This window comes from Mytilus edulis, chromosome 13 (genome assembly GCF_963676685.1).
Source record: "Mytilus edulis chromosome 13, xbMytEdul2.2, whole genome shotgun sequence".
NCBI lineage: Eukaryota > Metazoa > Mollusca > Bivalvia > Mytilida > Mytilidae > Mytilus > Mytilus edulis.
Window position 1 is genome coordinate 43426914 of NC_092356.1, and position 21252 is coordinate 43448165.

The 21252-nt window shown below is 31.4% G+C and overlaps 2 protein-coding genes across 2 annotated transcripts in view; one reads left to right on the plus strand and one right to left on the minus strand.

The window, feature by feature from the left end:
* Positions 1-90: 90 nt before the first annotated feature.
* Positions 91-6200, minus strand: LOC139499959 (large ribosomal subunit protein bL20m-like). The gene is made up of 5 exons (XM_071288623.1): positions 6017-6200; positions 4020-4130; positions 3021-3098; positions 983-1048; positions 91-218 (listed from the first exon to the last, which is right to left on the minus strand). Exons 1-5 carry the CDS (start codon positions 6131-6133, stop codon positions 105-107), a joined length of 486 nt encoding a protein of 161 aa, XP_071144724.1. The 5' UTR covers positions 6134-6200; the 3' UTR covers positions 91-104.
* A 44-nt stretch (positions 6201-6244) lies between these two features.
* LOC139500343 (6-phosphogluconate dehydrogenase, decarboxylating-like) overlaps positions 6245-21252 on the plus strand; it is a 20772-nt gene continuing 5764 nt past the window's right edge. The window contains 7 exon segments of the mRNA XM_071289086.1: positions 6245-6420; positions 13909-13984; positions 16667-16846; positions 17470-17535; positions 18488-18606; positions 19472-19538; positions 19953-20117. Coding sequence (XP_071145187.1) covers positions 6260-6420; positions 13909-13984; positions 16667-16846; positions 17470-17535; positions 18488-18606; positions 19472-19538; positions 19953-20117 — 834 coding nt within the window. The 5' untranslated portion in view covers positions 6245-6259.

Below are 21252 nucleotides of genomic sequence, written 5' to 3' on the forward strand. Positions count from 1 at the left end.
TCAAATAAAAAGTACCTTCCGACCTCCACTCACCCCCCTACATTTATTTTTGAAACAGCCCTCTATTATATCACTATTTAATAAGGCAAATTGATTTTGATATTTTATTTTTTCTTGTCTCCATCATGTCCATGTGTCAATATTCCTGTAAATGTTGGTTTTAATGCATCTGATAATCCACTTTGTTCATTTCTCTGTTTGGCAAATGTGGCTAAGCTCTGAAAATATAAATGGAAATTTGTTCCATTGTTAGGGTGTATACAAATATAATTACTATAAAATAAATTGAGAAGGGAAATGTGTTAATTCATGTTTGATAGTCTTCTATTTGCACCAATTCCAAAGCCATTCCATCAGTGCCTTTGTATATTCAACATGCATTCAACTCTAGAATATAGTTTCATTTATATACCCAAAAATAAGATTTCAGAGTGCATTCTAGAGTGGAGAGCATCTGCATTTTTAAAGGATTTCTCTTGTCAAGCAAAAGAGTGTGTGTGATAAGGGTCATTATTGGTCGTCCCACTCTCTATATTACTCTGTTCAGCCCTTAATAACATTGCATATCACAGCTTTGTGACGTCAAATACGTTTATTACTTTGATTTTTTGGCTACCAATTTTTGTAGGTGCAGTAGAACAATGAGTTTAAATGTTCTTGAGGAAATTTGACAAAAACTGTCCACGAAAAAGTTTTCAGCAAAGCAAGAACAGAAGATATTTAGATTTTTGTGTCATTGGGTTGCTGTTTGATTGATGTATATCCAACATATCTTTTTCAGAGGTTGATTTAGACAAGGTGTCAACTTATATTTTTTTTTTCATCTAGAAGTTCCAGAAAAAGTTGTCTGGGGACAATTTTATACTGGCAATGTTTCAAAATTCTAATAGCATAAATAGATGAAGACATGAATTCAAACTTGATATATATTGAATCAATGGATAGAGAGGACAGCCTCTTGGATAACAATTTAAAAACTCACCTGAAATGATCTTGGTTCATATATACTTAAATCTGTCAATACTTTTCTGTTTAATGGAATATTTGCCTGAAAAGAAAATTTAAAAAAATTGAAATACATTTTAGGTTATATGTATATACAGTCAATGCAAGTTAAATTTGTATTAGTATTGGATCATAGATCAAATTTATTCGTTCAGTGTATGTCCATTTGTGTTACTACATGTTTTTATTGAGTTAGGGTAAGCCATTCCAATTGATATTTTTAACTGTGTCTTTCTATGTTATGATGTTACACTATTGTTTCAGATAAGGGAGAAGGTTTGGTACCATTTTATCCCGCTGGAATTGTTAGTAACTGTCATAAGTCAGGAATCTAATGTTCAGTAGTTGTCGTTGGTTGATGTGGTTCATTAGTGTTTCTGTAACATAGAACAGAATATTGGTTTTCGATTCTATTGCATCCAAAGTTTCTCACTCCTTAATTCAAACCTCTTGCAATGATAGGTAAACATCTACGTCAAGATTTATATACTATATTTCATTGATAATGTCTTGTATTTAAATGAAACAGATTACATAGTTAAATCACTGGTACGAAGGCTCATGTTATATTAACATTGTGTACCTTTCCAATCAAGAATTATATAAGTATTTAATTCATATTGTAACAAGTGGTGTATATCTTTCAATCTTAGTGCAGCTAGGTTAGAATGCTAATATATTACGATGAGAACTGTCATGCAGATATATTGACTTATAATGTGTCTTTCTATGTTGTGATGTTACACTATCATTGACTATTGTTACAGATAAGGATGAAGAGTTTGGTACCATTAAAATGTTTAAACCCGCTGCAAATATTTGCACCTGTCTTAAGTCAGGAATCTGATATTTAAAAGTTGTTGTTTGTTGTCAGATGTGGTTCATAAGTGTTTCTCATTTTTTTTTTATATAGATTAGACTGTTGGTTTTCCTGTTTGAATGGTTTTACAGTAGTAATTCTTTGGGACCCTTTATACATGTTATAGCTTGCTGTTAGGTATGAGCCAAGGCTCCGTGTTGAATGCTGAAACCTTGACCTATAATGGTTTACTTTTATAAATTGTGACTTGGATGGAGAGTTTTCTAATTGGCACTAATACCACATCTTCCTATCTATATACATGAAAAGGATGTCACAGTCAGATGAAACCTGTTAGTCAAACATGTAGACCTTACAATCATGACAATCATTCCATTAATATTTGAATTAAAACACACAGGGTGCTATTGTTGTACGCCTTTTTCATCAACTGTTGCATTTCATAAATTTTTTTTTAACTGAATTTAGACAATTTATAAATACAGTACCTAAAATCATAAGATTTTTTTCTGAAAACTTTATTTCTGGTCTCAGATTGATAAGCAATAAAAATGAAGTGTCTTGGGTAAAAAGTTTAGTATTCTCAGGTGGTAGAAGTATATGTAGCAGGGATCAGCTGGAAAAATATTTCTTGAAGAGGTGATTTCTAAGCAGAAAGTTATCATCTTCTACTAAAACAAATGTGATTTTTACATAAAGTGACACTAATGATAGATGATTTTACTTGCTAAGTTTAGACATATTATATGTTAATCTCTGTTATATTCTGTAACAGCACTAATATACTATGAATCTTTGAGATAAGGTAACAAAATTCTAAATCGCTTATGTTAGTACAATAAATGTACTACCGTACAACTTTTAGTGATTTCTAACTTAAAATTAATGTAGATTGCTCTTATTTGTATTAGTTTTGGACATAATTTACTTAATCCAAGTGATTTCAAAATCACTAGTTCCATTGACTGAAAACACTACACATATGAAAGAAAGACAAAAAGGCTTTACAATAACTTTATGCTGTAGCCACTATTGCTAATGGCTAAATACTACCTATGTTTCAGAAAGGTAACTTTTCATGCTTTTATTTCAGAAAGATGTATTTGAAAATTGTGAAAAAAGAGTACACTGTAGTTTACCAGAAAGTTTACTTTTTTTCAGGTAGATTGTCCAAGAAAGTTTATCATATACATACCTCTGTAAGTGATGATAGAAATTCATCCTCTTCTATTCCATGCTGGTTACATGCTGCACCTAACCTCATAGTCCACATCTAAAAAAAATACTATATCAATAGGACAATAATAAAAGTCATTATTTACATAGAATGATAGAAATGATCAATGTTTTTCATAATAATGATATAGTCTTAAGTTAAAAGGACAACAATACATGAAAAGCTTTTAAATGACACTCACTGCCAGTGTTCTCCCCAGGGCCTTTTAGCATCATGGTAATGTGATGCTATAATCTTAAATGTGATACTAGTTATCTGATGTGGGTTTCTTATAGATTATGTTATGGATGCTCTTAAAAATGTAACGGTTACCAGCTGGCATTTCAAAATTTGTAAATTATAGGAGTGGATTTTTATATTGTAGTTAAGAGGAAAAAGGGGAAAATTTGCTTCTCATATCATTAACTGGTTGATGTTCCTAGTGAATATTGTGGGAAATGACACTGTAAGACAACTTAAGTCAACATGCGGTTTACCAAACTGGTTAGAATCACAAAAATCTAAAGAGAAAAAGTACTTGTATGTCATGCAAGTATACAGTATCACTCACAAAGAATTTTTTTTGTAAATTTAATTATTTGGTGAAAAGTGCACCAGAAATTTCTAAATGCCTACAATTATAGAGAAAATATACATGCTATTCATTGCGAGCCATGGCTCCCTGTTGGATGCCATATTTTGAATTATAATAGTTTACTTTAACAAATTGTGACTTGGGATGATGATGGAAGTTTTTAACGATGGATATCTTGATTGAGGGTTGTCTTATTGGCACTCATACCACATCGTTTGTATCTATATATACATTGTTTATATGAAAATAAGAAGATTTGGTTTGATTGCCAATGTGAAACTTTCCACCTGAGACCAAATGACGTAAACGTTTAGGTCACATACAGTCTTTGCAAATGAACAAAACTCATTCAGCACTTATTTATATGTGTTTACATCAATTACCTCTCGCATATATTTTTTCTTTAATTGTGTACTCTTTGTGGAATAACGAAGTGCTCTGTGTACCATAGGAGCACCAATTGAATATATGTGCTGTCTTCTACCATAATATTTCTGAAAATAGAAAATAGAATCATAGAAGTGCACATGACAAAACTGTTTTCATCTGTAATAATTGCTGAAACTAAGATCAGTTAGTCATATTCATGATATTGATGACATGTATCTTTGAGAAGAAAAAAGAATATTATTCATGTTATTGTCATTAATAAAATTGAACATATTTACATTTGTAATGATAAGAATTAAATTCAGATATGTAGTGACTGAACCTAATACATTGTAATAAGGATCTTATAATCAAGGATGGTTGCAATCCCTAATTGCTAATGTAGTATTTTATTTAGCATACAGAACCCATGTTTCTGTTTATTTTTTGGAACTTTGACAATGACCTTCCTCAAATTTATATATATATAAATAAGTACACTAGAGTATGGTTGCAATGTTTTTATTATTGTGAAAAATGCGACAGGGTTATGGTTATAATCGCAATAATTCAAACTTGCATTTTGAAATTTTATACATGAATTAAACATGATTTTTCTTAATATCGCAAAGTTAAAATCACAATAATATATATACGCAATACATGCAATTAATTCTGAATTTACAGTACCACTTTCCTGTACAAATTCCAAACCATTTTGAAAACCTACATGACCTATGACCTTGACCATAAACAGTATTTAAACCACAAAATCAATATTAATAGAGATCTTCCTCTTATATAACATAAAATGTATATATCTATGACCATATAACCAAATATAACTCATGACCAAACAACATTAATAATTAACTCATGCGCTACGGACAATCCTCAATTAAATGTGTTGTTTGGTTACTCGTTGAATATTTTTCTCAAGTTTGAATGCTTCGATTAATTCTTCTATAATTATTGAGGTCTTGCATACACAAAATGACTGACAGACTGACTAAAAAAACAGGTAAAAAATGTATATACATAAACCCTTTGATACTTCATAGTGTGGGATATAATGCTTTTCCTTTAGGTACAGAAAACAAACAGCAATTTGAAGATTACTTTCCAGTGCCTGAGTGAGTTTGCTTCAAAGTTAATTACAATTTTTATGTAACTTTTGATCTTTACATTGTTTAAATTTTATTCATATTAAAATAAAAAACAGTAGGCACATTTATATAGTTTAGGGGAGAAGATGTTTTAGGGAGGACTTCATGAGTAAGTGCATCCTTAAACATGTCTGTAGAGGTTTGATTTGAAATCACAGTTGGAAATTTATTTCTACATTGATTGTTTATTTGAAGAATGAAAATCTAAATTAAAACTGTCAATATTTTATACATTGGAGTTGTCTGTATGTTTGTTGATGTGAAAATCTTGTTTAATGGACTGACTTTTGCCACCGCCAGAGTAGAGTTTTACCCTTGTCCGCCTGTACATGCTCAATTTAGTTTCTGTTCCCAAACTTTCTCTAAAAAACGTTGTCAAAATCTCAATTAACATTGAAACAATGAAAAAAAAAATGTATAGCGAATACTTAAAAACCACTAAATCATTTTAAATACATGAAATAGGGTGTGAACTAACTTCATGAACTCAGGGTGCAAATGTGAAAGATGCGAACATTACTGGGCTCATAGATGAATTGGTGCATACATATTTTGGGGCAATAGGACCCTGATTCATATTCTTGGACTTGTACAAAATGTATCTCATCTCAATTAATAAAAATAAGAGGACCCATCTTTTTATAATAGTTGTTCTAAACTATATTATTAATAAATGTTCCCCCTTTTCAGTAAAAAAAAAGCTAAGTTTTTCTGCATTCCTTTCTGAAACAGCAACTGACCCATTGTTTGAATAACAGTCCCTCATTTGGGGGGGGGGGGGGGGGGCTTGGTAAACACTAAAGTATAGCACCCCTTTTTTCAACAACTCTTGAAAAATAACTTACCCACATCATTCTGAAATACATGCTTCTCTTCCAGTATTTGTCTGGCTTTGGGCATCGCCCAACTGTTTTTCGTGTGTACATAGTGCTTGCATTTCTGAATATTGATAGAAAAACCATTTTGTCCTTGCAGGTTTATTTATGTTCTGGATCTTTCAAATAAAAATTATTTCGTAACCAGTCGCTTACACTGGTTCCATCCTGCAATCTATATTTCGTGTACTCATATAAACTTCTCACCGGCTCATGGGACCAGTTAAAAGGGGAGCTAAATCCACAAATATTGCAGGAAAAGTCCTAAATATTGACAAGAGAGCAATCATTCCTCATCCGGCTTGTAGATTGTCCGTTATTGCAAGTCATTTTTGTGGAAATAAGAAGACTTTAAACCAAAAGATGTCTGAAAAGTAAGTATTTTTCTATAATAAAGTTAGTATTTCTATTAAAAAGATAAACATAAGAACTTGATATTTGTTTATTCATCCTATTTTTTTTCATAATTTTCATCTTTTTTTAAATTTTACTTCCATGTTGAATTTGAAATCAAATATTGCTTAATTTGACAAATAAGACTATGTTAATGGTATTAATGAATTTTATAGCTTATTAGAAAATTGGGAACAAAATAACATCACCCAAAAGAAATCAAGAAATGTCGTTTTCATTTTGAAGTAAAAATTTTAAAATATTTTTGTCATGTTTGCATGGGGGCCTTGGTGGCAGAGTGGTCCAAGTAGTTACTACTGTAATCACTAGCCAGTCAACACTGACATTGTGAATTCGAACCCTGCTTGTGCAGGTGCACTCGACTCTAATCTCAATTGACTTGGATTGTCAGTTTTCCTAATGAAGGTTGGTGGTTTTCTCCTTGTACTCTGGCTTCCTCCATCAATAAAAACTGGCAGCCAAGAAATAGCCTAAATGCAGTGCTTAAAAGTGGCATAAACACCAAAAATCAAAATCAAATCATGTTTGTATACACTTTAATAGAAGATAACTTATTGATGATATCCTACCAAAAGTTGAATGCTAAAACATTCTTAGTTTACAGCAATACAGCGGTCTATTGTTATTCATTGTTGAAGGCTGAACATTGATGATGCCTTTTTCATTTGAACTCTGGTGGATGGTTGTCTTACATTTGTCTTATTAGCAGTCATATTATCAAACTTTAAATTACGATCATGACAATAGTGAATTTTTAATTTTGAGTATCAGGATTTTCCTGTAACAGGTAGTGATCCACCCCTGTCACATGTCTACCACTTATGATGGTAATGGAGGCAGTAGGCATGGTAGGAGGGTTTTAAAAATCTAGTAGGTGAATAAGTAATTTCTAACATTTTTATTCTTACTTAAGAATTCCTTACCAATGTTAACGTTGCTAAAAAGTAAATTTAATATTTTCAGACAAAGGTCTCTTAACATGCTTAAAAGGGACAGTTAGATCATAACAAAGAATATGATTGTTTGTCTTAATTCTACCTACCCAGATAATAGCTGCCTCCTCAAACATGTCAAAATATTTTATTGTCCTGATGTGGAAAGTTTTTTTTTTAATCAGATAAGCATGAAGACTTAAAAACATCTGACACTTCAATTTCTTTTTGTCGAAAAAAAAGAAGAAAACCTAGCTACCTACCCACTGTCTCCACCTCTGGGAAGGGTAGGGCAAACGAAAATATTTTGAAGTTTGGCCTTACATTTACATGTGTTCCTGATCATGCTGATATTCAATCTTTTTCAGTACATTGTCATGATTGTATTATTCAAGGTTCTCACTATGGCAGGTCCTTGTCTCCATGAGTCTTCAGGTTTCATGAAATTTTGTCTGTACAATGTACTTATCATTTTAAAAACTATCAAATATCAAGATTTCTAAAAATTTTGTACCAACTCAGCCATTTGTCAGCAAAATAACAATCAATTTATGACAAAAGTTTTAAAATAGTAAAAACTTTGTCATTTCTATATTCTGTTTTGTTTTGGGGGAATGAAAAAAAAGATTAAACCAATAAAACTTCCATCTTCTCATAGTTTGACTTGCCATGGACCAAATGATGAGTCCTGGACTAAATTTTAAAAATCCTTGGTGAAAACCCTGTTATTGATTTAAAAACTGTACAATTTAGGTTTTATATACATGTACATGTATTAACACATCAATATCGCACTTGTTTTTTTTTAAATGATTTATTGTTTTAAACAGGAAGTAAAAAATGTATAAAAAAGTAATTCACTAAATGACATTTGAGAGAGGGTTATCATTGATATTTACTCAGAAAAGAATGCATTGGTCTTTAATTTGCATTCAATGGAAATTAACACATGTATTCTCATGATTTTAAACACAGTTGTTGGCATGAAAAGGGTTGTGATCTTCTTGAATGAATAATGATGGCATGAAACTGAACCCTTACAAGAGGGATTGTCATGTGTTTTCTTATGAATGGAGACTATCTTTTGATGGAGACATTATCAGTTTGATTTACAAAATGTAGGTCTGGAAGTGGCATGTTGGTATCCATGGTAACTGCTAGTAGTGCTTTGTTGATTTATGTTAATCATTGTTATTTTGCTTAGTTTCTCAGATCTGTTACCATGGTTACTTATTCTTATATCAGACTTAGGCTTCTTTTTACTTATTCTAACATCAGACTTAGGCTTCTTTTTACTTATTCTAACATCAGACTTAGGCTTCTTTCACTTATTCTAACATCAGACTTAGGCTTCTTTTTACTTATTCTTATATCAGACTTAGGCTTCTTTTTACTTATTCTTATATCAGACTCAGGCTTCTTTTTACTGTGCGATTGTTTATCAGTTTTTTCCCCATTGTCTAGAGGTATAGGGGAATGGTTTACATGTAGATCTCACAAAACATGTTTAATATATATATGCTGTCTGTTTTCATTCTCTTTTTTATATCTATAAGAATTTAGATTGGTGTGATAATATTAGGAATGACAAGAGTTAAAAAAATGGCACATCCTTAAAGTATTGAAGAGAGAATTATACCCCCCCCCCCTTTTTAACATGAGGAAAAAAGTACATGTACAAAAAAATTATATGATCCAAAAAGTTTTTAGAAATGGTGAAAATTTTAGTTGACCTCAAAATGATTATAATGTACAGATTAATGGACCAATTTCATTGAATACATTTTGAAGATATTTGATCTGTCATCAAAACCCTCATAGGTGGAACCTGGTTTACCTGCTTTTGGTACTTTTGCTCAGATACAGAAATATTTTAAAAGAATATAATATAAAAGCTTATGTTTGTAAATGTCTGTATTTTGTCCTGAAGAAAAACTTTGATCATGTGAAACATTTTATTAACTAATTCAAATTAGGAACTTTATTTTTGATAAATCAATGAAATTGATATGAATTTAGTTGTATTTTAGTTGTATTTGATTATTAATTAGTCATTTTACAATACCTTATTGACATAAAAATTGATGTATTTTTGACAGTAGTTTTATTTATGGATTTAACAATTTTTTGGTGAGTCACATACACTCCAAAATCTCCTTGTTACTTAAAATTTTACATGTAGCTTGATAAAACTGTTATATAATATGACATACTGATTTTTTTTAACCTTTTCGCATCCATCAAAAGTTTTGAACATAAAAACTTCTCTGAAATCAATAGTAAAATATGGAATCAACTTTCAAGACTGCTCAAACTATTTTCAATTGAAATATTCTGATAAAATGAAGAAGGAAAAACCCCATGATATTTTATTTTTAATTTGAATCAAATTAGTTTTTATTCATACCTCAATACACATGTACTACTTACATTGACAGTTCAATTTTGGAGACTTAAAAATTTGTACAAGACAGATGTTATTGTGTCACTGATAATGTAGCCATAAAAATTAATGAACCCTCATGTACATCTTATCTCAACCTTTTAAAAAAATATTGAATTCGTGTTAAACATATGAATATGATATTAAGACATGAATATTTAAACTTTTAATCATGCAATGTTTATGAAAAAGTCCATGGGTTAAACTTCAAGCTAAAATAATGTTTTCAAAATTATCACGTTTTCTTTAAATTAGTATTGTAATCTGATAAACATTTAGGAATATTAAACTTTCCATTTTTTCATGTTTCTTTACAATTAAGTAAAAAATGCCTTGTGTAAATATGTCACCTGAGTAGTGTGAGACTTTTAAAGTGAAAATCTAGAATTGTTTCTCATTTTAAAGGATTTTTCTCAGGAACAATTAACACTTATTATTATTAATAATGACTTGTCATGCAAAATGAAAAGATATTTTTAAACCATTAAAAATGAATTTGACATACTTTTTAGCTCACCTGGCCCGAAGGGCCAAGTGAGCTTTTCCCATCACTTGGCGTCCGGCGTCCGGCGTCGTCCGTCGTCGTCCGTCGTCGTTAACTTTTACAAAAATCTTCTCCTCTGAAACTACTGGGCCAAATTAATCCAAACTTGGCCACAATCATCTTAGGGATATCTAGTTTAAAAAATGTGTGGCGTGACCCGGCCAACCAACCAAGATGGCCGCCATGGCTAAAAATAGAACATAGGGGTAAAATGCAGTTTTTGGCTTATAACTCAAAAACCAAAGCATTTAGAGCAAATCTGACATGCGGTAAAAGTGTTTATCAGGTCAAGATCTACCTGTCCTGAAATTTTCAGATGAATCGGACAACCTGTTGTTGGGTTGCTGCCCCTGAATAGGTAATTTTAAGGAAATTTTGCTGTTTTTGGTTATTATCTTGAATATTATTATAGATAGAGATAAACGGTAAACAGCAATAATGTTCAGCAAAGTAAGATTTACAAATAAGTCAGCATGACCAAAATGGTCAGTTGACCCCTGAAGGAGTTATTGCCCTTTTTAGTCAATTTTTAACCATTTTGTGGTAAATCTTAGTAATCTTTTACAAAAATCTTCTTCTCTGAAACTGCTGGGCCAAATTAAACTAAGCTTTGCCACAATCATCATTGGGGTAATTTGTTTTAAAAATGTGTGGCGTGACCTGGCCAATCAACCAAAAAGTGCTACGGCTAATAATAGAACATAGGGGTAAAATGCAGTTTTTGGCTTATAACTCAAAAACCGAAGCATTAAGAGAAAATCTGACAGGGTTTAATTGTTTATCAGGTCAAGATCTATCTGCCCTGATGTTTTCTCATGGATGGGACAACCCGTTGTTAGGTTACTGTCCTGAATTGGTAATTTTAAGGAAATTTTGCCGTTTTTAGCTCACCTGGCCCAAAGGGCCAAGTGAGCTTTTCCCATCACTTGGCGTCCGTCGTCCGTCGTCTGTCGTCCGGCGTCGTTAACTTTTACAAAAATCTTCTCCTCTGAAACTACTTGGCCAAATTACACCAAACTTGGCCAAAATCATCATTGGGGTATCTTGTTTAAAAAATGTGTCCGGTGACCCGGCCAACCATCCAAGATAGCCGCCATGGCTAGAAATAGAACATAGGGGTAAAATGCAGTTTTGGGCTTATAACTCAAAAACCAAAGCATTTAGAGCAAATCTGACAAGGGGTAAAATTGTGTAACAGGTCAAGATCTATCTGCCTTGAAATTTTCTGATAAATTGGATAACCTGTTGTTGGGTTGCTGCCCATGAATTAGTAATTTTAAGGAAATTTTGCTGTTTTTGGTTATTATCTTGAATATTGTTATAGATAGAGATAACTTGTAAACAGCAATAATGTTCAGCTAAATAAGATCTAGAAATAAGTCAACATGACCAAAATCGTCAGTTGACCCCTTAAGGAGTTGTTGCCCATTTTATTCAATTTTTAACAATTTTCACTAATTTGGTAAATTTTTGTAAATTTTTACAAAATATTTTTCACTGTATCTAAAGGTCCAAGTTTATTATAGATAGAGAAAATTCTAAGTACCAAGAATGTTCAGTAAAGTAAGATCTACAAACACATCACTATCAGCAAAACACAATTTTGTCATGAATCCATCTGTGTTCTTTGTTTAATATGCACATAGACCAAGGTGAGCGACACAGGCTCTTTAGAGCCTCTAGTTTGTCATTATCTTGAATATTATTATAGATAGAGATAAACTGTATACAGCAATAAAGTTCAGAAAAATAAGATCTACAAATAAGTTTACATGACCAAAATAGTCAATTGACCCCTTAAGGACTTATTGCCCTTTATAGCTAATTTTTCAAATTTGTCATAAATTTTTGTAAATTTGTAGAAAATATTTTCCACTGTAATTACTGGGTCAAGTTCATTATAGACAGAGATATTTGTAGCAACAAGAATGTTCAGTAAAGTAAGATCTACAAACACATCACTATCACCAAAACACAATTATGTCAGTGTATGTCATGAATTTATCCGTGTCCATTATTTAATATGCACAAGACCAAGGTGAGCGACACAGGCTCTTTAGAGCCTCTAGTTCCCAGTTTCAAGCAAATTTTTTTTTATTGTTGAAGTTTTATCAGAGGAAAGGTGTTTGTGTGTGTATTTGTCCCAATCCTACATCAACCTCATAATTATGAAAAACAAAATGATTTTGAGCAGAGGCATATATATTTTTTCAGAAAATATTTTGTAATTTGTAGATATTTTCCTGTCATGATGATGGGTACCGGTAATTAATTTCATTGTTATGTTTAATAAGATAAAAAAATGTTCTTTTCTTTTCTTTGTTTACCATGAAACAAGAGAGTACAATTTTTCTTCTTCCATCATGAATTGTTATGAGGACCAATTCACAAAAAGTCACTATCATCTACAACTCTGAGGTTGTGAGTTCAAACCCCACTAATGTGGGGAGGCATTTTCGACTCTGATTATGATTGCCAAGGATTGCCAGTTTTATTGCAGAAAGTAAATGGTTCTCTCTGGGTTCTCTTGCCTCTCCCATAGATAAAAACTTGCCACAATGATATAGAAAAAGAAGCTGAATAGGGGGCTAAACACCAATAAACAACAAAATCTTAGTGTGGTTCTCATTTTGTAGAATAGAGACTTATAACTAGTCAATCGATGTAGGAAGATTGGTGTGAGTGCCAATGAGACAACTCTCCATCCAAATAACAATTTATAAAAGTAAACCATTATAGGTCAAAGTACGGCCTTCAACACGTTTGTTTTGTTATAAATTTTAAATCTATAAATGAAAGGTTTGGAAAGTATGGGTATTGACTCATTTATTAGCCACATTAGGACATTAAATTTTATTAACAAATCACAACTAACAATAACATTGGTATGTGTATAATGCTTTTTTTCACCCAACTGGCCCAACATATTTGAACATCAAAGAGGCAAAACCATCAATATTCAACTTTGTTTGAAGGAGATCAGTTGTAAACTTAAAAGATCACTATTTTCTAACAAGATCATAAACAAAAAAGAATGAACAAAATTATTTCTGAAAAATAAATAAAATTTTGGAAAAATAGTCACAAGTTACAGTGTGTAGACATCTTTTTGTACTTTGATAGATATTTAAAGATGTACATGAACATCAAGTAACTCAAGTATAACAGGATATAAAGTGCAATAAGGTTTATGTTTATATATTCAAAAACTAGTTTAAGTTTACTAAATCACATATATGTGAAGTATTTTTTATGTACTTTGATTAACCATTTTTTTCATTTTTAAATGTTTGCCTATATTTTAGCCTGTAACACAGAATTGTTTGAGATTTAAAAGTTTAATTTTTCCATCCCTTAAACTAGTTAAATAATATATCGGATCCAGTAATTGTAATTATCATTAGCTCATCAACTCATAAAATGCAATTCCATTCTGAAACATAAAAAAAAAAATGGCTTAATAAAACCAACACAGTTTAAAACAATTAAGATCAATGGCATATTAATTTAAACAATATTTATTTTTCAGAGGAGATATTGCCCTGATTGGGCTTGCAGTGATGGGACAGAATCTCATTTTAAATATGAATGACCATGGATTTACTGTAAGTCAATAATACTGTAGGTCAAGGATCATTATTTCACTGTAAATTTCAATTCTGTTACTTTATAGAACATTTTTATCTATCAATCTACCTGTCTTAGCTGTCGATTAATTCGTTTTTGTTGGTACTGAGGACAAATTGTATTTTTCCAGATATTTGATTTCCAGGTTTTGCTTAAGGTTCGATATAACCAAATGCAATGTTATTTCAACTGATCAGGCGGAGCTTATGTTTTAATTTGCATATAAGGACAATCTATTTGAAAATGTGTGTGATAAGGATGATTGCCGTTATAATTATTATTGAATTCTAATCACCTATCAGTGTCACCAAACGCATATACAAAAGAACTGAGTGTATAATATGGGACGAATAACTGGACACCTCATTGATGAGTTTATCCCAAAACTCCTGTCTGTAGATGGACTGGTCTTAAATAACAAACTTCTTCAGCACACTTGGTACAATTAAAAACCTGATAATAAATTGTTCAAATGGGGCCTTCGAGGATAGTGGAGTAGGTTACTTTTGGAGTGTCAAGGGCTCGTTGGAAGTGCTTGATGGATTGCATGCTTATATTGGTGATTTTGAATCTGTTCAAAGTTTTGATTTTTCTACCCTGTATACCACATTGCCTCACATTCTCATTAAGAAAAAATTCACACACCTAATTAAATGGGCATTCAAAAAATCAGAATGTGAATATATATGTTCAAACTCTTTTAGGTCATTTTTTAGTAGCAATAAACAAAAAAACTATGTTAATTGGACATGCTTTGATGCTATATGTGCCCTTGGGTTTTTGCTGGATGACGTTTTTGTTCGCTTTGGGGATTCCGTGTATCGTCAGATTATCGAAATTCCAATGGGGACTAACTGTGCACCACTTATTGCGGACCTGTTTTTGTATTGTTATGAGTTACAATTTATGACAAAAATAAGCAAAGACCCATCGAAACAACATCTGATAAACAAATTTAATAATACTTTTAGATATTTGGATGATATTTTGGCTCTCAATAATGACGACTTCAGTATGTATATTAATGAAATTTATCCTGTTGAACTTACTTTAAATAAAGCTAATACTAACAATGACCACTGCCCTTTTGTCGATCTTGATATCTATATCACTAATGGAAAGCTGAATACTAAAATTTATGATAAAAGGGATGATTTTTCATTTCCTATCGTTAATTATCCGTTTTTAGATGGTGACGTTCCCTTGTCACCATCTTACGGTGTTTATATATCTCAACTTGTACGATTCGCTCGTGTATGTAACAATGTTTTAGATTTTAACGAGAGAAATTTATGTATTACTGAAAAATTATTACACCAGAGTTTTCGATATCACAAACTAGTCAAAACATTTACTAAATTTTATCATCGGTATAAAGACATCATTCGTAAATATAGCTCAACATGCAGACTTCTAATAAGTTCAGGTATTTCACATCCAATTTTTTATGGTAATATTCTTTATAAAGCACAAAGGTGTCAGTATTCACCTCAGAAACTTACAAAACCTTTGAATAGACTTATTAAGAAGGGATATAATTACGATACTGTTGTCAAGTCATTAAAGATTGCATATTTTGGCGTTAATATTGAGTCACTGATAAGGTCTTTGCATCGGAACTAAACACATTATTTTTTTTAAAAACAGTTGTTGGCATGACACGGGTTATGTTCTTCTCATATATGTTATGATGGTATGATACTAAACCCCTAACGGGAAGGATTGTGCCTGATGTTCATATGATGAAATCATAATCTTTCAGTCAGTTTAATTGAAGTCTGGAGCTGGCATGTCAGTTAACTGCTAGTAGTCTGTTGTTATTTATGTATTATTGTCATTTTGTTTATTTTCTTTGGTTACATCTTCTGACATCAGACTCGGATTTCTCTTGAACTGAATTTTAATGTGCGTATTGTTATGCGTTTACTTTACTACATTGGTTAGAGGTTATAGGGGGAGGGTTGAGATCTCACAAACATGTTTAACCCCGCCGCATTTTTGCGCCTGTCCCAAGTCAGGAGCCTCTGGCCTGTGTTAGTCTTGTATTATTTTAATTTTAGTTTCTTGTGTACAATTTGGAAATTAGTATGGGGTTCATTATCACTGGACTAGTATATATTTGTTTAGGGGCCAGCTGAAGGACGCCTCCGGGTGCGGGAATTTCTCGCTACATTGAAGACCTGTTGGTGACCCTCTGCTGTTGTTTTTTATTTGGTCGGGTTGTTGTCTCTTTGACACATTCCCCATTTCCTTTCTCAATTTTATTCTTAAACCCTGCCCAGTCAAGTGAAATAAATCTAGTACTACTAGCCTTTTAAAAATTTGTACGTTGATGAATATTGTAATTCATGGTTCACCTAGACTGGCCTATACTTACAAAATCCACAAAAATCAGAATTAGTATATATGTAGTACATGTTCATGTGAGCAGAAAAAATATAATTTCACAATTTTTCTATTTTACATTTTGTATACATTACTTTTTGGAAGCCAATGCAAACACTTTGTAAAATTTCAAAAATTACAAAATATGCTTTTGTAAAAACCTTTCTCACTATATTTCTCCTAAAACTACATTGAAAATGGTTCTATATAAAATACCAATTTACTTTTTATAACTATACCTGTATGTTGAAAGAATATTTTTTTGTGTTTTTCAGGTTGTAGCCTTTAACAGAACAGTGTCTAAAGTAGAAGAATTTATGAAAAATGAAGCCAAAGGAACTAAAGTTATTGGCGCTACATCAATGGAAAACATGGTGTCTCTGTTAAAGAAGCCAAGAAGAGTTATGTTACTTGTCAAAGCAGGACAAGCTGTTGATGACTTTATTGCCAAATTGGTAAATTTATTACAAACATAATTTAGAATATCTTGTACTTCTTTTATGTATTTGATACAACATTTCTTTGTTAAAATCAATTTCCCTAGTAAGGGGTATTCATTGTGTGTTTTCTATTATACTGCTACAAATTAACTTAGTTTAGTAGTAGAAACCTACAATGCTACCTCCAATAAACGTATTTACACTTTTGGTATTTAGCTGAATTTTGTCTCCGAATGACCTTAGATCGTCTTCGAATAACCTTTTGATGTCAAGCAACAATCTCTTTTTTGTTGTCAGAGATGTCAAATTTTTGAATTGTTATGTCAAAGTTTAAGGGAACCTGTGTGAATCTACGTATTGGGGGCATATTTACATACAAGTGTAAATACGTCTATATAACACATATGAAAAATGTGTCATAAAAGGGTAATGATTAAAGATATTTTTCATGAACAGGAGTAATTTTTTGCAGAAAAATGCTTCAAAATTTGAAGTAATTGATTCAAATTAAAGCATCTTTAAAAACTATTTTAACTGATAAATGTTTTATTAAAAAATGTTATTGCAAATAAGAAAACTGTCATCTGTTTCTTGATAGTGGATATCTTGATTACATGTATAAAATAAATATTTTTTAGGTACCTCTTTTAGAGAAAGGTGACATCATCATTGATGGAGGAAACTCAGAGTATGGAGATACAAATGTAAGTAATGAATCTTCTATAGATGAAGATTTGGAATATTTTTATCATTGTATTTTAATACCCCACTCAACGAAGTTGAGGAGGGTATAATGTTTTTGACCAGTCAGTCCGTCCATCCGTCCGTCCGTCCGTCCGTCCATCCGTCAGTCCTGTTTCTTGTCATCGCAACTCGTCTCAAACCACACAACAGAATTTCACGAAACCTTCTTAGATAATAAGGACATAATATGTTGATGTGCATATCCACAGGAAATTACATTCAAATTTTTTTCTAGGAGTTACGACCCTTTTAACTTATTTGCTTTAATGTACTACTGCAACAGTTCGTCATCGCAACTTCTCTGAAACCATACGACAGAATTTCATGAAACTTAGTAGATAATAAGGACATACTATGTAGATGTGCATATCGACAGGAAATTACAATTTTTCTTTCTTTCTAGGAGTTATGCTCCTCTGAACTTATTTGCTTCAATGTACTTCTGCAACAGTTTTTACCCCACGTACAAAGCAGAGGGTTTAATGATTTTGACCCTTCCGTCCATCAGTCCGTTCATCCGTCAGTTCGTCCTGTTTCTTGTAATCGCAACTCCTCTCAAACCACACAACAGATGTTCAGGAAACCTTCTTAGATAATAAGGACATAATATGTAGACGTACTCACTAAGGTTCTTTAATATTTCCATCACTCAGTTGAAGTTTCTTGAGACTTCATTTATTAGAAAAGACCATCTCTGGGAAACCCACACACATCCTCCTGTAATGTTGCTAATTTCAACACAAAAAATGGGTTGTTTATCACTTTACATTTGAAACCTCATACATGTTACAATTTAGTGCTGTATTTTCAGAGTTTTTGTGAAAATTACCACAGGGCTCAATTTTTCATGTTGTCTTTTTAACATGTTTAGAATGTATTGATTTAATGAATAATTTTCATTTTCTTTTTCAGAGAAGATGCAAGGAATTAGCAGCTAAGGGTATGCTATATGTAGGAAGTGGTGTAAGTGGGGGAGAAGATGGAGCTAGATATGGTCCATCCTTGATGCCTGGAGGTTCTCCAGAGGCATGGTAAGTAGGAAGTAGTGTAAGTGGCAGGAAAGATGATGATTGAAAATGGTCCATCTATGTGCTTTTGTATCCTTACTTTAAAGTGGACGAGAACTAATGTTCTTGATGTTTTAGTTAATCCTCAAAATTTCGTGGAAAATTCAACATGAAAAAAATACAAACATATAAAAAATCAAACAATGAAAACAAATGTTAAATTATTGAAAATTTTAGATTAAATCTTTCAATGCATAATTAAAGGGTTTATTAACATTGAGATTGTAAGCTGATAGCATAATTGGGAGATCAGGTGTGCTGAACAAAAAATAAATAGGCCTCAATCCACTAATTTAACTTAAAAGGGTATATTGAAAATATATTAATTGACATAGATCGTCCGTTTTCATTTCAAAGGATTCCTCTTCTTGGTACGCAGACTTCTTTACTTATGAAGAATGGCTGTTTAACACAGCCAAGAGTGCTTAAAGTGACATTTAAAAAAACTCCACCAACAATCAATCAGTCAATATAGCGTGTACTGCAAACTAACTTATTTTCACATATACTATATTTCGTGTTAAGCCCTTTCATCCTAATTTCGTGATTTTCAAATTTACTGGATGTAATTCAATAATCATGATAAGGAAAGATATAAGTTTTACAAGTTCGCGACAAATGATATTTGCGTTATTTTTTCTACACGCGAAAGTCACAAAAATAAATGGCTCTGAAAAATTAGTTGGTTTACAGTATTGCATGACAAGTCACTACACCAAGATACTTTTGTAGAGATTTGAAAATAATTGTACTGTCTTCTGAACATAAATTTTTTACTACAATTTTAAGTTTTTAAAATGAGAATTTGACATTTTGTCTTTTATTTTAGGCCTCATGTAAAAGATATTTTCCAGTCTATATCTGCTAAAGTTGGAAAAGAACCATGCTGTGATTGGGTAAGACCTAAAAGGAACTATATATTTTAAAACTATTGCTTTATACAGCATCTTATAAGTAATATACATAGTACCAGATATACAGATACTTTTACCTCTGACACTTGACCATAATGGAGCATGAACTTTATTGAAGGAGACCTTTCTGAAAACTTTCCAATTTTGTCCTAACTGGATAACATAGTGGTTGTTACAGTTACATGGAATTTACTTAGTAAAAAATTTCACAGATTGAATGTTCTTATTTTTAAAAAAGTAATACTGTAATCAAGTGTGGAGGCATAATTCAGACCATATTTTACTATTATTATTCAAGGTTGGACCAGAAGGAGCAGGCCATTTTGTAAAGATGGTCCATAATGGTATTGAGTATAGAGACTTATTTTTGATGATATTTTTCTGTTTTTATTCAAGGTTGGACCAGAAGGAGCAGGCCATTTTGTGAAGATGGTCCACAATGGTATTGAGTATGGAGATATGCAGTTGATATGTGAAGCCTACCACTTGATGAAGGATGTTTTAGGAATGACACAAGATGAGATGGCTGATGTAGGTTTCTTTGTAAACTTTTATATACATGTAGTGTTACTGTCTGAAACATGATAAATTCTATATACTGTAAATTCAGAAATTATTGTGATGTTTTAATTATTATAATTTTTAAATTATTGCGAGAAATGCGACAAGGTTTTAATCGCAATAATTTATACTTGCATTTTTTTTTTTAAATTATATAAATTAAACAGGATTTTTCACTTCATAGCAAAAATTAAAATAGCATTTTAGTCCAAAATGACAAAATCGCAATAATAAATGCACTCAATAATTTCTGAATTTACAGTAATCAAACACTGTAAAATAGAAAATAGAGATACAAAAGAAGGCAGTGTGAACAAGAATTAAAAAAAATATAATTTTTAAATTTATTAAAGCATCAATCATTAAACATTATTTTCCCAATTTTGCCAAAAAAGGGAGATAATCATGACTGAAAACATAAATTGTAGCAATTTGATAATTTAAATTTAAAGAGTAAGTAAATTAATATAATAATTATTTGTTATTTGACTGAAAAGAGCTAGAGTATATTTCATAGAGTTGTTGAATACTGGAGGCTTCAATTTTTGACAGTCTTATTTTTAAAATTTATTGGTATAGCATCATACAGGTGAAACTCCTCAATATGCTGTAAATTCAAGTATACACAATTTCAATAAATGTTGTTTCCATGTTTCATAAAAAGAATTATTAGATGTTTAAAAAACAATATTGTGTAGCTAAACCTAATTTTGTAGTAATGTACTCCTTGCATAATGTCATTGAAAATATAAGGGGAGATAATTCCAAACAAATTATGTTTAAAGTAGGTTTTTCAATACTGCAATTTGATTTATAGGTAAACATAATAGTAATACCCCTTGTTGGATTGCAAAAGGATCACATTAGATTGTTCTATGTAGTATATACAATTTTATTCGTTTCTTGACCTAAGTTCTAGACAAATTCATAAATGGAAATTAATAATGACTTTAAATCTATTACTTGAGAACTACACTTTGCCACCGAGACTTTCTGTACTGTTAAACATTGTTCAACTCACCACTGTTAATTCAAATGATCAGCAAATATAAAGTTTTTGTAGTCTTGTATACATATAGATTCTACCACTGCACCAAGTGTGATACCCTATTTACCCACTCGCAGCAGTTAAATT